The 15966-nt window shown below is 35.5% G+C and overlaps 4 protein-coding genes and 1 pseudogene across 5 annotated transcripts; 4 read left to right on the top strand and 1 right to left on the bottom strand.

Moving 5' to 3' along the window:
- The first annotated feature begins 3963 nt into the window (after positions 1-3963).
- Positions 3964-6688, top strand: LOC148168790 (uncharacterized). Its single transcript, XM_088045497.1, has 3 exons — positions 3964-4042; positions 4094-4415; positions 4731-6688. The coding sequence occupies exons 1-3, from the start codon at positions 4002-4004 to the stop codon at positions 6588-6590; spliced, it is 2223 nt and encodes a 740-aa protein (XP_087901623.1). The 5' UTR covers positions 3964-4001; the 3' UTR covers positions 6591-6688.
- Positions 6689-6819: 131 nt separating this feature from the next.
- Positions 6820-7615, bottom strand: LOC148168789 (troponin C, isoallergen Bla g 6.0201-like). Its single transcript, XM_088045498.1, has 5 exons — positions 7521-7615; positions 7443-7470; positions 7127-7390; positions 6950-7081; positions 6820-6898 (listed from the first exon to the last, which is right to left on the bottom strand). The coding sequence occupies exons 1-5, from the start codon at positions 7521-7523 to the stop codon at positions 6864-6866; spliced, it is 462 nt and encodes a 153-aa protein (XP_087901624.1). The 5' UTR covers positions 7524-7615; the 3' UTR covers positions 6820-6863.
- A 2280-nt stretch (positions 7616-9895) lies between these two features.
- On the top strand, positions 9896-10686 carry LOC148168788 (troponin C, isoallergen Bla g 6.0201 pseudogene; annotated as a pseudogene). The gene is made up of 3 exons (XR_015770782.1): positions 9896-10148; positions 10209-10610; positions 10661-10686. The product of XR_015770782.1 is annotated as a troponin C, isoallergen Bla g 6.0201 pseudogene (transcript).
- Positions 10687-10916: 230 nt separating this feature from the next.
- Positions 10917-11823, top strand: LOC148168787 (troponin C, isoallergen Bla g 6.0101-like). The gene is made up of 5 exons (XM_088044837.1): positions 10917-10939; positions 10984-11044; positions 11088-11203; positions 11247-11532; positions 11580-11823. The coding sequence occupies exons 1-5, from the start codon at positions 10937-10939 to the stop codon at positions 11603-11605; spliced, it is 492 nt and encodes a 163-aa protein (XP_087900963.1). The 5' UTR covers positions 10917-10936; the 3' UTR covers positions 11606-11823.
- Positions 11824-12239: 416 nt separating this feature from the next.
- LOC148168786 (venom carboxylesterase-6-like) lies at positions 12240-13774 on the top strand. The gene is made up of 3 exons (XM_088046250.1): positions 12240-13383; positions 13430-13541; positions 13588-13774. The coding sequence occupies exons 1-3, from the start codon at positions 12240-12242 to the stop codon at positions 13772-13774; spliced, it is 1443 nt and encodes a 480-aa protein (XP_087902376.1).
- The last annotated feature ends 2192 nt before the right edge of the window (positions 13775-15966 follow it).

The following is a 15966-nucleotide window of genomic DNA, read 5'->3' as shown; positions in this document are numbered from 1 at the left end:
GCAAACTACGTTTACACCAAAATTTCACAAGTCACTTCATTCACTTTTATAAAGGTTAATTTTGATTAACACGGGCTTGTTGCACTTATGCACACCAGAAATCGTTAATTAACATCGACAAAGCGACAATTTCAACAAGTAAGACTTTTGTTACAATCTAAAACGAGCCAAAGAATAGATGTCATTTGTGACACAAGACGTTGACAGATGGGTGTAAACGTAGTTCCCAGTTTTGACGTAAAGAAATTGGAAACTAACTTGATAAAACAGCATTTTTTTCTCAAATTTTGAAGACAATTTGCATTGAATCTAAAATAACAACTGAGATATTTTTAACATATTTATGTTGAAAAAAAATTAAATTAGGGGTTGATATCACAAACCCTTTCAATTACCTAAAAATTACATTTTTAAGTCGTCGCGACGCCAAAACTATCAGTGATAAAAAATAAATTTTTGCGTCAGCTTCTAGAGCTTTGTCAACTGTGGAGGTATGCAAATTTTCAAAATTTTATCTTTAAAATTAAAAACGATTTAATAAACGATCAATTTGAATATCTGCTGAAGTTCATAGAACCTCATATATCAAAGCAAGATACTTTAATGCTGGATGTATACTTTTTGTCTACATTCAGAAAATTGGTCGTCAAAGCACCTGTCTTTATTTCTTGGGTGGTAATATTTGGCTGCAATGGTCTTAATGACTCTTGAATTTTTTCAAGTGCTGCTTGCCAGCATGCAGGTTTTTGTACAGCGGCGTCTTTACGGCGTACAAATATGTATGTTTTTGATATTCTTCAATTAGAAGAGTAACTTGATTTCTAGACCACGACATTATTATTTGAGCACAACACACGTTAGTTGACTTCAAGCGCAATGACTCAACTTCATGCGCAACTTTGCCGCGCACTTTCTGTACAGAATTCTGGAAGAATTTAGAACATGTTCTAAAAATTTTTCTTCACACAGAATTATGTGCAAAATTGTGTGCAAAGTGTGTATGACACGATGAAGATTTCTGGACATAATTTTTCAAACTAAATTCTGTGCATAATTGTGGACCGTGTCAGACGGCCTTTAGACCAACATATTCATTCTTCTGTGACAAAACGGGCTTCGTTTACTTTATAAGCGCCATGGAACCTAAAGTTCACTTACCTGAATTGAATCATCTTTTTCCTGAATTTTAAGACACTAACATAACAGCACTACCACTACGCAAAAGACGCACTTACACTCCGCGAAAAACGCAAACGCGACCCGCAAAGAAACCCGTCGTTCAAATCCCGTCACCCAAAAGGAAAAAATCCTACCTTGTTGGATCCAACGTCGCCGTCGCCTTCGTACACGAACCTACTGCAATAGAAATTTTTTGTTAAAAATTTGTACTACATCTTTAAACTATCAATTAACTTACCCTTTAATCCTGATCCCTAAGCTGTATCGTCGCGCTCGTACCACTGCATCCCCCTCTAGGAAGCAGACACCACTCACACGACTTTAATTTCGCTTTTTTCTCGCGCACTAAAAATTACTTCGGCACTGTTTTGCAAAACTTTAGCATTCGCGGAAGACACGGTTTTGAGATGGAATAAAATCTCACAATCAAAACAGGCTTAATTTACCTTGTCAGAATGTTTTTCAGAACAACACAAACTCCAGAACGACCGTCTTGTCCAAAATTCGAAACACAACTGATTTCAATAAAAGGATTATTACCAACTTACATGAATTTCCTAATTGCTTGCATCAATTTTTTTCTTGAGTTAACAAAAAGAACTTGAGTGGCGCTACGTAATAAGAATAAGAAATGACGACTTTTCAGAAAATCGAGTTCCAAAATAAATCCTAATTTACAAAGTGTTCCAACGATTGTAGACAAAACTGATTTTGCAGGTAGTTAAGTAATCATTCTCACACATTCAGAGTGAATTTTAAGATGTTGGCAATTTTTGCTGGGTCTAAAAAAATGAAAATTTTTTAAAGTTGAGTCTTTCACTCTACGATTTTGCAATTTGGTGGAGTTAATAAACTATTCAAGAAGAGTAACTTTTCTAAATTTCGTTGTTACGAATTTTATCATAAGATTTTTTTTGGATTTCGTTGGATCTTAAAAAAGAAAATTTCTAAAATCTGTATTTTTTGTACTACAAATTTGAAATTTTGTGGAGTTTTTAAACAACTCAAAGATAGTAAGTAGATTCCCCAAATTTCATTGTTGTAGCATTAAAATTATCCAAAATACGAATTTTAGTGAAGGATGTCAGAAATTGTATTTGCCTTATTTTCCAAATAGAAATTTCTAAATTTTGTGACTTCACAACGCTGCAATTTGGTAGAGTTAATACACAACCCAAAAGCAACAGTTTCCTCAAATTTCGTAGTTGTAGCATAAAAACTGTTAAAATTACAAATTTTAACACATTGGTTGATGGTAATTTATGCTTGAGGCACAAAATCACAATTTCTAAAATTTGAGTCTTTTACTCTACAATTTCTCAATTTGGTGGAGTTAATAAGCTATTCAAGAAAAGTAACTTCTCCAAATTTTGTAGATATAGCATTATTACGAATTTTAGCATAAGACAACTTTTGTAGGGTCTTAAAAAAAATTCTAAAATCTGTGTTTTTGTACGACGATTTTGCTATTTCGTGGAGTTAATAAACGACTCAAAAATAGTAAATTTCCCAAATTTCAAAGCTCTGCACCACAATTACCAAAATTACGAATTTTGGTTGAGTATATTTGAAATTTTTGCTTCGTCTTCAAATAAAAATTTCTAACATATGTGTCTTTGGCTCCACAGTTTTGAAATTTAATAAACTTAATACACGGGTCAAAATAGCCAGTTTCCAAAATTTCATTGATGTAGTATTAAAATTATCAAAAATACGAATTTCAGTGAAGGATGACGGAAATATCTGCTTCATTTTCAAAATAAAAATTTCTCCTCGGCTCTACAATTTTGCAATTTGGTAGAGTTAAAACAGGACTCAAAAATTGCAAGTTTCCTAAATTTCATGGCTGTAGCACAAAAATTACATAAATTGCGAATTTTAGTGAAGAATGTCGGAAATATTTGTAGAACAATCATACAAATACGCCACTGCTCCCTGGAGGAACTCTGTCGTAATAGCCCTCAAGCTTAAGACTTTGGAAATTGTATTTTTAATACGGAATATAAGGAACGAAATAAAAAACACTACATTTTCAAAAAAAATTATTTTCAAAATTCGTGTAGGTATCGAAATTCAATCTTCAAAAGATTTTGGACAAAATTTGAGTAAGATCCTCCACTTTTGGCTTCAGAACGGCACTAAATATATAAAAATTGAATCATTAGCATTCAAAAATACAAGACACGAAATATACATATAAAATATAAACCTAAACGAAGTTCAAAAGTAGCCATCAAATAAAAAGCATTGGAACGTCCAAACGCTTCTAATTTTTCAAGAGTTTTAAATACTCTCTTCAATGAACTCAAATTGTCTATTGATCGATAATTATTTATAGTATTATTATTACACTTTACTGTATAAATATGTTAATGTCTTCATAAATTTTGTTAAGAACATATTTTCCGCTTTATGGCACCATAAACTTACCTTCTGGAATTCCCGCTATTTAATACGCTCTGGGTGTACCATTCAAATACTATTAAACTTTATTTCCATTCTTTATCGGAATACATTATAAGTAAACAAAAATATCTGATAATGATCAAAACTTAATCTATAAGTAATCAAACTGTATGCCTAACAATGAACCTGCATTAGACACTTCCGCAAATTTATCCGAAGAATGAACGCCATTCGTAGAATAGAGCTCCGAAATCACAATCAACAATGTTTTATCAGAAATTGTGCGATACGGATTAATTTCAGCCACATATTAACTAATTAACATCTGTCAATAAATGTAAATATTTCGCTTTATCTCGACGAGCTTGCTGGGAAATTTGCACACTTTATCACTAAACGCACAAAGACCGAAAGACATGAGTGCATCTAAAGAAAAATTTAAATTAAACGATGTAAGGTAAGTTATAATTGTAACTATCTTCACACTATAATAAAGTTAGTGTTGCAGCAGCAAAAAAATTAAAAAATGGTTCTCGAAATGGGATAGAACCATAGCCGCCATAACCGGAGTTGTGATTTTTTGCGCGGTTTTAATTGTGGTCATTGTGAATGTTAAAGCCGCCGATGGAAGCAATGAAGATGAAGATGAAGATGAAAAGAGAAATGTTCAGTCTGGTTTAATTAGTAAAGAGTCGCCGCATTTTGTCCCGCAGAGGATAATGGCAGGATCAAATTGTAACAAGCTGACCGATAGGACAGTTACCATTGTTAACGCCTCGGTGGCAAATCTTTGCCAGGAGATAATCACATGCATAGAGGGTGTAGACACGGTAAGAAAATAAATAGGCGGAAAAACCCTAACATTTTTAAATCAGTTATTTTTGTTACCGCGAAATGTTTTTAGACTCATTTGTATTAATTAACAGATGAAAGAAACAACCTGAAAAAATCCAAATATTGGCAAAGATTGTCTTGTCCACATCACTGACCGATAAAATTACACATAATCGGCTTGTGTTAAATGTATTGATCAACAGATCGTGTTGGACACTAATCTAATCTTTTACAAACTGTCATCAATCTATGATAAACATTATATTATCAAAATCTCTTCAGCGCGTAATTTCTGTTATTTTTCGTTTCAGATGTATTTTAATCAACTTCGACTAGTCGTCTTCGATAGGGAGCTTGCAGAAGGCTGGTTAGACTGTGACTTACCGTTCACAGACTTAATTATAGAAAGCTCAACTTTGAACAAAATTGATGAAAACGCTTTTCAAGGAGCTACTTTCACCAAGTTGAAGCGCCTTAACCTCAACACAAGTGTCCAAGAATTTCGCAGAGAAATGTTTGTAGGCCTCTACTTAAAAACCTTGCAAATAATATGTCAATCCACCGCCGATTTCGACGAAAATGTCCTTGGTGCCATCGCTTTGTCCCTCGTGTCTTTACAAATAACAAACTGCATCGTACAAAAATCCAATCCAATTCTCCCGAAGATACTCGGAGCAAGTGAAGAACTGAATAATCTAAAAGAGCTCGATATCCAGTTCAACACCTTTAAGACAGTAACAGCAGACAGCTTCAAGAGCGCGACGCTTTTACAATCAATTTACATGTCAGGCTGCAAAATCAAAGAGATTGAAGCTGGAACTTTCAACGATATGGAGTCAATAATCACGTTGGATTTATCTTCAAATGCTTTGGAGACTTTACCGGAAAGACTTTTCTCAAGTGTTAAAGGAGGTATAATCATCATTGGTAATGACTTCGTCTGCGACTGTAATCTCGTTTGGTTGAAAGATCTGGTTGAAACTTGGGGCGTGGCGTTGTTCAATCCACCGGAGTTTTTTTGCGCGCCGTACCATCAACTTTACAAGGATGTTACCTTTTGTTCGAATGGTACGACACCTGATGATGAAACAACGACGCCAGGTATACCAACAACGGAATTGCCAACAGAAGAAACAACAGAACTGCCAACAGAAATGACTACAGAACCGATAGATGGGCCAACAGGTTCTACCACAGAAGTTTCAACAACCACGGAGGACAATTCAGATACAACAAGCTCTTCAACATCCGAAATAAGTACCACCACGACATGGTCTACTTCGACAGTACCCTCCACAACACCTTCTTCGGATCTAAGGGAGATACGGTGTCGCCCGGCAGAGCAAGAACTTTTAGACGAAGACCTTGATTCAACTGTGGTTTCTTTGGTGGTACGGGAAGGTACCATTATCATGGACTTTACCATTAGAGATGACGATGTATATATTACCATAAGAGGGTCATCGTCAGAAGATAAGACCAATGTACTGTGGTTTGACAGTGACGATAAGACAACCACTGGATGTATATCACATGTATCTTTAAACAGTACTACAATAGTCCCCAAACCACCACCAGGAAAAATTTTTGTGTTCTGTTTGATGAGTTCAACACAAGAAACGATTTCGCCTTTCGACTGTGGCGCCTTTAAAGTGCCTGAAGAACGTACAACTTGGCTGGACAAAGACGATATGATCCCCCTCATCTCCGGAGTGGCAGGATCTCTTCTTCTCGTTGCTGTAATCACAAGTCTTATTGTCTTTTACTGTATTCGCCAAAACCCCAGTTTGATCAAAGGCAACAAACGGGTCATCATCGTCGAAAGTGAAGCTGCGGACGCTATTATAATGCCGTCATACTACAGTGAGCCCCATTATAGACCCCCAACCCTCAGCAGTCGCAGCAATGGATATCTAACTCCAAAGCACCACGTGGTGTACCATTACCCAACACCACGCTCGCACCTAAGAACCATTTCAGAACACACTGATTTTGTGGTACCATCAACCAGCACTGGTGGTCGTTACAAGAAAGGTCACTACAAGAGAAGAACCAAGTTGGAACATAAATGTTACGACGATAATGTGTACGAGTCGCCGCCTCCATTGCCGCCAAATCATCCCTCAGGAAGCGTTTATGGCGAAGGTTGTCGAAGCTGCAGTCATGTCTAAGCTTTTTAAGTAAGATCACGTGCAATAATAGTGCAATATTAGATAAGGAATGTTCCGAATAAGTGACCGGAGATGAAACTAAATAAAAATAAAAAATAGATCGTGATTTATTTCCTCCATGTCTTGTCAGAGATTCTCTGCCAAGTCCGAGTAGACGTCAGTATTAAATCAATAACAAACTTGTTGAAAAATATTGCGTACGGAATTTACGTTCGCGAAAATGAAATGATCAACAGTAACAAATCTTTATTATTTATTTAATTAGTAATGAAATTAGTCGTCTCCTCCCGTCATCACTTCCATAAATTCTGCAAAATATCCAAAGTTATAGCCGTTAGAGTAGCCAAATCATAAATTACCATCATAATCTACAGTTCCTGAGCCGTCAGTATCAATTTCAGTGATGATTCCATCAAGTTCCTCGTCGCTGAGGTTGTTGTCCAACTCCCTAAGAATTTCCTTAAGGGTGGCGGTGGTAATGTAGCCGTTGCCTGCACAGCACAATAGATTTCCGTGTCTTTGAAAACTCAACTCACCTTCTTTGTCGTATAACCGGAAAGCTTCCTTCAATTCTGATTGCATAGCTTCCGCATCTTCTTCTGCCATGAATCTAGAAGCAAGCGTGATGAACTCTTCAAACTCCAATTCACCAGATCCATCGGCGTCCACTTCAGCGATAATTTCATCCAGGATTTGAGGGGTGGTGTGGACACCCAACATGCTTAAAATGGTTCCGATCATGACGGTACCAATGCTTCCCTTCTTCTCGACATCGAAGGTGTCGAAGGCCTTTTGAAGAACTACAAGAAATTCGTGATTCCTCTTAATAATAAGTGATCATAATTTACTTACGAGCGATTTGATCCTTGCTTAGCTCATCCTGTTGAAAATGAAATGAGTTTTACGTACACTTCCATAACTCACACTTACCATGACTGATGGAGATTCTTTGGTGTAATGTGCAAGAAATAAGCACCACGTGAGAGGCACACTCTTATAAAAGTTCGCATACTGCGAATAGTGGGGTCGGGGCCACTACACATTTTTTTAGGAATCCAGCTGTTCATCTTTTAATTAATCGTAAAATAGAAAACAGGGTCGGACTGACATAATTTCGATGCCAGGACAGAGCGTTTCGTAACAATGGATTTTAATTGCCGATTTCATAATCTTACAAAGGCGCCCTCTGTCTTTTTTGTTGTTGATCCAACATTCTTATGAAACCCTTATTTTGTTCTTAAAATTTTTTATTAAGAGTATTTATGAGGATAATCGCTGAGGGTACCTTTGCTCGGTGTTTTTTCCAAGCAATTTTTTTAGTCGTCCTCTCGAGAATCTCCCCATTCCCACCCTGGCCTCCCCTTGTAAAACAATGTAAGCGATTTAGCAAAACAATTTATCACGGTATGCTTGCGTAGAACACGTTGTGCCCCCTCTAAAAAATTTTATACCCGCTTTCGTGTTTGGCGCTTATCCAAACACTGCTCCAATCAGATCAGTTTATTTAAAATTCTAATCTACTATAAAGTACCTACTTCAAAATGCTACTATGCGATCCAGATAGTGACGTTACATTCGGGTCTAGACGTTTTGCCCTTGATTTGTTTATTTTTGTTTATAGGGTTTTTCCTTTATTGTAGTGGGGCTGCTGAAACGCTATTTTTGTGACACATCGAACGCTCGCTTTTACAATAGATTGCGCGAGTTTCTGGCACGCGAAATCTGGTGTTAGGCTAAGTTTGGGGAAATAGGTGAAGTAAAAATTATTTCGGTCTTGTGGGTTACTGAAAAAAATGTTGGGGGGGGGGCTTGCAGTGGGATAAAAAAGTACTCAACATGTCAATAAACTTAATTATATAATTTATTTATGTATTTATTTATTTATTAAGTAATTATTAGAGCTGTTTTACAACTAAAGTTCTAAAATATATTTATAAATAAAGTCAGTTGCAGTAACTCTAGTCGTAAATGTAACTAAAATGAATAATAATGCAGATGTAATCACGTCGACACATAAAATTTCATAACGTGAATAAACTGATGCAAAAAATCACTTAATAGAGCACTTATTTGAAGTGTTTTAATGGTTCTTAATACATAATTATTATTATAAAGTTATACTAAAAATTTTATACCGATTTCCAAGAATATTTGAAAGATTCAGTGTAAAACAAATATGATTTTTAAAACAAACAAATTACAGAATTATAATTTATAATTTTAAAAATTCCTAAATTTTACTAAGTAGTCGGATTTTTTTTTAATTAAAAGTGTAATCGATTATTTTAGAAAAAACAGGAATTCAGACGCAAAGAAATTTTCATAGAAAATAAGCTTTGAGATGAAATTATAAAAAAAGAAATACAAAAAAATGTTAGCTCATTTTAACCTTCAAACTTCTGAACAAATGAAAACTTAATAATGAATGACTGGGAACTTTCAACACTAAAAAACTTAAATCAGTAAGCGGAAAGCCTATGAATATGGTAAAATAAAGAAACTGAAAGTTCACGAGTTTGAGAGTAAATTTTAGAAGGCTGAAAATCTGAAACTATGGCAAACTAAAAACATCCTTAAGTCCAGAAATAAATAATCCAGATTGTCGGTTTCCAGACCTTAAAACTTCAAATCGAACCAATCAACCTGAAATTCAAGAATCTGTCAATTTGTGAAAATGAAAAACTGAGCTACAGTAAATTTATAAGTTAATTAAATTTAGACTCGTAAAAGATTTAAAATAATTTTTAGCATTAAAAATCGATTAAAAATGTACAAATTTGTTAATTTTGGTGAAACCTTTAGAGTGAAATTTGAAGGTAATTCTTTCGTTTAGTTACAAATTGTCGGATCAAATTTAAATTATGAACTAACTTCAAAATTCTGTGAACAAAAACTCCAAGAAATTTTCTAATTTAATCAATTGATTGAAAAATTCTGTTAGACTATTTTAATTTAATTAGCCGATGTACACAATAATTTAATTCAAATTAACATAGTCTCCCAAATATTTTGACGATTGCTGAAATTTGATTGGCAGAAAAACGTTCACATTCCACTTTAACATGATGTTAAATATTTAATCAAAATTAAAGATATAATTTAGGTTCTGGTCAACCGACCCAGAATCTAATTAATTTAAAAACGTGCATCGATTCTTTTATGTACCAAAATTAGATTAATTTAGATTATTATCAGTATCAGATAAAAATGAAATAGATCAACCAAATAAATTATACTTTTCATTTCTTTCTATGTAAAAATATAAAGCAATAAAACATTTTATTAGACCCTGTAAATAAATTAGCACTTTTTTAACACCCCGTACTCAACTACGCAACCTGTGACTTGACATTTCCATGACTAAAATAATTGAGCCGAGACGCATCTCTAGTCTTATTGTAATAAAACACCACATCTATTTTATGCCTTCACCCCTCCTCAGTTCTTAAGCAGACCTCGTCGCTCCAGGAGCTTCTTTAAAAATGGTAAGTACGTCCTTATTACTACCTCTTTAACAATTTTCTTTGTAGAATGACCTAGATAGGGAACAAATTTTGAGTAAGCACCCCTCGACACCGTTTTTTATGATTTTCAAACCTTCTCAAACCTCATTTTTAGTGTTAAAATCGACTTTTGACGCCTTCGACGTCGACAAAAAAGGCTATATCGATGTGGATATGATCGGTACGATTCTAGACATGCTGGGAACTCAACTGGATGGTGAGGAATTAGACGGGATTATTGAAGAAGTGGATGAAGATGGAAATGGAGAAGTCAGTTTTCACGAGTTTGCTAATTTGGCGGCGCGGTTTTTGGTAGAGGAAGACGAAGATACCGAAGCTATTCAAACAGAGTTGAAAGGAGCTTTCAGGTTGTATGATAGAGAAGGGAACGGTTTTATCACCACTGAAGTTTTAAGAGAGATTTTGAGGGAGCTTGATGATAAACTGAGCGAGGATGATTTGGACAATATGATTGAAGAGATTGATGCCGATGGCTCCGGCACCGTTGACTGGGAAGGTAAATGCAATTTTTTCCCATTTCAACACCTAAAAAACGTTTTTTTTTAGAATTCAAAGCAGTGATGATTGGTTAAGTCCCTTCGTAGAATTTTCATTTTTATAAAATCAAATTTAGATATTAATACAGGATTGAATAAAAACTCGCTTGTTTATTTAACCTTGTCGTCCCAATTGTGCTGAAAATCGCCTATTATCTTCCAAGCCGTATCCCCTCCTTAATCGAAAGGTGACTCTAATTGATAGTTCTATAAATATTTCGTCCTTTAATTAAAAACACATTTAATTAGTGTCTTGTTAGCCCGGGTCTTCACAACAACTTTCAAAATGGTAAGTTTCCGTCTTCGCTTTATTTCCCCAACTGTTTTTTCCAGGATGACGAACAACTTCTTCAGTTAACCAAAGAACTCGACATGGAAAAAGACCAACTTAAAAGTGAGTTCCTTCGCTTACTTTCGTCCATAACAAAATTTTCTAGTGTTGAAACAAATTTTCGATTCTTTTGACCTGGACAAGAAAGGTGAGATCGGCGTGGACATGATCGGCCAAATTTTAGACATGTTAGGTCACCAACTCGGAAATGAAGAACTTCAGGTTTGTACACATTTTACAACCCAATCTTCACGACACTTTCTAGAGCATCATCGCGGAAATTGACGCGGATGGAAACGGCGTCATGAGCTTTGAAGAATTCGCGCATTTAGCAGCGCGTTTCGTGGTGGAGGAGGAAGAAGACACGGAAGCCATCCTGCGGGAACTCAAAGATGCCTTCAGGTTGTACGATAAGAACGGATTAGGATACATTAGTGTGGACTTGTTAAGAGAGATTTTGAAAGAACTAGATGATAAAATCACACCGGCTGATCTGGAGCAAATGATTGAAGAGATTGACACTGATGGCTCCGGGACTGTGGACTGGGAAGGTTAGTAAATGAAAACTCCGGGAGTAATTTTGATTTTATTATTTCAGAGTTCAAAGCGATGATGATCGGATAAACGAGTTTTGCGTATGTAATTATCACTGAACGCAATTAGCAAACGGTGATAATGTCTCACATTTAATTTCGTCCTGTCATCGTGCCAGAACTTCTATAATAAGTATGACGCTGTCGAAGTTATGTACATACATTACTTAACTTTTTAGTACTTTACCTGTAAACTCAAATCGTCGTTTTAAAGTTTGTGTAAATATTAATAAAGAAATTTAAATCTTTTGATGGTGTTTTTAGTATTCGTGCCAAAACGAGCTTAAAAATGTAAAATATTCTTTAGAACTTCAAAGAGTTATTATATTAAAACTAAAAATAAGAAATTGTAGATAGATTTAAGTATTTTGGCGCCCATCTGTGAGAAATCAATTCAGTCCGAAATAAAAGAGTTATAAATAAAGATAACAAAGAGTAATTGACCCGATATCAGTCGCAACTGAGACGCAATTTAAGAATTTTTTAACAACAGTTCTTTTCTTAACGGGTAAGACATGCGTACCACGACACTTAACAATGAACTCGTTTAGTACCATCATGTTGGGGCGAAAATCCCATTGTTACCACCCCCATGGGTAAAATTCTGGGTTACCACAAAACATCCCTGTCTGGACGTCCATTTTCGGCGTTTGAAGGAATACCATATGCCCATCCACCCATTGGAGACAAGCGCTTCGAAGTATGCAACCTACCTCGCGTCGCTTCCAATAATGTACCATTTTCAGGCGCCGGAACCCATGGAACCATGGAGTGGAACCCTACACGCTTACTTTTTGTACGAGTGCCTCCAACAACACACTGGAGATGAAGACTGTCTTTACCTAAACGTTTATGCCCCTCAGGAGGTTGTTAACACTTCCCTGAAATTGGACGTCATGGTCCACATCCATGGTGGTGGTTTCATGGTTGGCAGTGGCCATGAATACGCGTCACCACTTTATCTAATGGATCATGACGTAGTTTTTGTTAGTTTAAACTACAGATTAGGAGTTTTCGGGTTTTTGAGTACTGAAGATGACGTTGTTAGTGGTAATAATGGGCTGAAGGATCAAGTCATGGCTTTGAAATGGGTGCAAAAGAACATTGCAGCCTTTGGAGGAAACCCAGACTCTGTCACTTTAACTGGAGTTTCTGCAGGTGGCGCCAGTGTTCATCTTCACTACTTTTCGCCCATGTCACTGGGTCTCTTCCATAGAGGTTTGTCTAGGAGTGGGTGCGCTTTAAACCCATGGGTTTTTCAAAAAGGAGCTTTAACGAAAGCCCAAACTCTTGCGTTTTTCGTTGGGTGTCCACAAACACCAAATCTGCGACTAGTTGAGTGTCTGAAACGACGGCATCATCGTCAGATTATGAGTCATATTTCTTCGTTCTATAGATATGGAATTCTTCCGATTTCACCATTCGGACCAGTGATTGAACGTGGATCAAACCCTTTTATTACTGAAGAACCATTTCAGTTACTAAAGAAGAAAGTAGTACAAGATGTACCATGGATGGCGTCGTTTGTTGAGCACGAAACTGGTGCTCTTGTTGCAGACCTAGGTGTTGAAAAAATTGACAAAAATTGGTCTTCCATTGCACCGGTTTTACTACATTATAATAACACTTTACCAAAGACATCGTCGGAGGAAATCGCACGAAAAATTCGAGAGTTTTATTCCGATGTCGTCCAGATGACGACTGACAGAATCACAGTTGATGGCGTCGCAAAAGCAGTGAGCTTACAAGCGGAGGCGACCAACTCTTCGGTTTATTTGTACGAGTTCAAGTATACCGGAGGATCAAAAAGTGGTAAAAACGAGTGTACGTCGATCCAATTTATTTTGTTTTGTAGAAGTGGTTCACTACGATGACAACCAGTACTTCTACTATGACGATAAGAAGACGACTTATGTTAAAATGAAGAACTTCATGGTGAAGATGTTGTTGAGTTTCGTTAAGACTGGGTGAGTAATTCCGGTGAGAATATTTATGACAATGTGTGTTTTTCAGGGCGCCTGAAATTGGAGCGATTGCGTGGAAACCTGTGGAAAACCGGAAAATTAACTGTCTTATTATTGAGTCGGAAAATGTGAGATTAGAGGTGAAACATGATTTGGGAAATGGAGAATTTTGGAACTCTTTAGGTCTTTTGGAGAATGAGAACAACGTGAATTCTTCGCACCCTGAAACTAATTAAATTATGCATTGTTTAAAGTCTTCGTCTTCTTCAGTTTCTGTATTTTTATTAAATTTTGAGAATCTAAAGTTGCTCTTAACACCTGAAAATTTAAATACTCAAAAAATCTGAAATTTGAAGAATCGGAAGGAGTATAAAAAAAGATCAAAGAAATTGCAAAAAATAGAAAAATTAAGTACACCTCTGTTAAGCGCAGAAGTTTCAAAAGTTCTTGTAGAGAATGAAGTAGATGAATCCAAAAACAAATTGATGGAAAATCCAGCAAAACTAAATGTAGCGGATCAAATTTTATGGTTGGCCTAAATATTAAGTGTGACGCTTTTTAGCTTTTGGTCCATTAAACCCAGACTGCCAATAATAGGATGTCGCTTGCATTGTTAACTAGAAAACTTCCTGTTTATTCATGACTTTGCTGTTAAATATTTAATTAACAAGGGAACCATTAATAATAGTGAGAATGTCTGACGCAGAACGAGTTTATGAGAGACTGTGCAGGTATGTATAGTGGGTTATCTACGATTGAACATCTTTTAAACTCGTACAAAAGAAAATTATTTATGAACCGAAACAAACAGTTCTGACAGAAATTATGTTAATTGCATGTCGCAAAAATGCACAAGTTGATAATTTAATTAATTATTTACATTCATTTATAGAAAGTTAATTGTTAAAAACCATATTGCACCAGTTTCTTTTTAATATAATTTGTGCGATTAATTAAAATTAGTCATAATGCAAATGAGAAGAAATTTCGTGCTTGACTGATTCAATTATTGGTTTTGGTGGCAATATATGCAAACGTACCTTTTTAAGCAAAAAATCTGTATCGTTTAACAAACCGCGATAAATCTCAATCAGCTTTTTTAATAAAATTTCAATTGGTCGATGTTGAAACTGCCAAATTAAATATCTCAAAGCTGCCATTGCAAAAACAAAGCTCATTGAAGTTTCACATTTTGGCAGCTATTGATTTCTAATATTCGACAAAAAAGCAATTTAGGAACAAAAATTTGGCTATTAATCCATGAATTCCACTTTCACAAGCACAATAAATGGTTCCATGCGATTAAATAAACCCCGAAAACTAGACTAAACGCAGATCTCAAATTAACATTAAACAATGCCGAAATTACGATTCCTTTCTTCTTGTAAAGCAAACCGGCGATTATACCCAAAGCATGTGATTTCTTGCGTAAATCGTGGAAACTCAAAGCTCAAGCCGCCTCCATCATTTCCGCATTTTTAGTCTCATTTCTTCGCAACCTTGACACTCGCTCATACGGAATAATGACGGCTCCAATTAATGATCGCATTAATAACGGAAGTCGAAAAAATATGATTAGACAACCAAAACGAGCAAAAATCCCGAAGTCGCGGTCAAGGGCAATTCGCGGTTTTTTTCATATAATTATAAATATTAATGATTTTCCACGGTGTACAAATTACCTAATTCCAAATAATGTCCTAACAATGGTTAAACGGATCCATCAGCTTTTACCATTTAGACAGAATTTTGTAATTGAGTAAGGTATTTAGTTCTTAAATTGATTATCGACGCCTTTTCAACATTCTTAACCAAGTAAGACGAAGTACCAGAAAAACTGTTTTCGGATGAAAAGTGTGCTACTTTGGTTTTTATGTAACGATCAGTATATAAAATTCGCACGCCGATAACTGTCACTACTCATAAAAAACGGGCGTTATCTAATCGTAAAAACTGATATATTTAGTTTAATGGAATGGGTTTTATTAGAAAACTGCGTACTTTCCATTAAAGTAGAATAGGAAGGAACATGTCTGGAGTACATTTCGTAAACTGAGACGGGACGAAAAAATTACTTTCGCTATTAAAAGGGGTTATAAAAAATAATTGATATTGCTGCAGTTGTAATTAGTAATTAGTTTTGGAGTTATTGGTCGCGGTTATGTAAAGCTTCGAGCTTTACGAACGTTCTTTTTAATAAAAAAATCGTTTTACGCAGATACCTTTCCCGGAATTGGAATTAAAAACTAAATTAAATCTTCAATTGTCAAATTAGTTGCGCAATTAACTCAATTTCAATTAAACTATTTCAATACGCTCTGTTATGAATATTCAAAATTTTAACTCAAGTAATTGGGGAAAAAATTACAGAGAAATTCGTTCCTTGGGTATGACTAAACAATAAGTCAAATTAAATTATTGATTACGT

This window comes from Gnatocerus cornutus, chromosome 9 (genome assembly GCF_029298725.1).
Source record: "Gnatocerus cornutus isolate USDA-ARS CGAHR chromosome 9, icGnaCorn1.1, whole genome shotgun sequence".
Taxonomy (NCBI): Eukaryota; Metazoa; Arthropoda; class Insecta; order Coleoptera; family Tenebrionidae; genus Gnatocerus; species Gnatocerus cornutus.
Note: the sequence above shows the minus strand (reverse complement) of the source record. Positions and strands in the feature narration are given on the sequence as shown.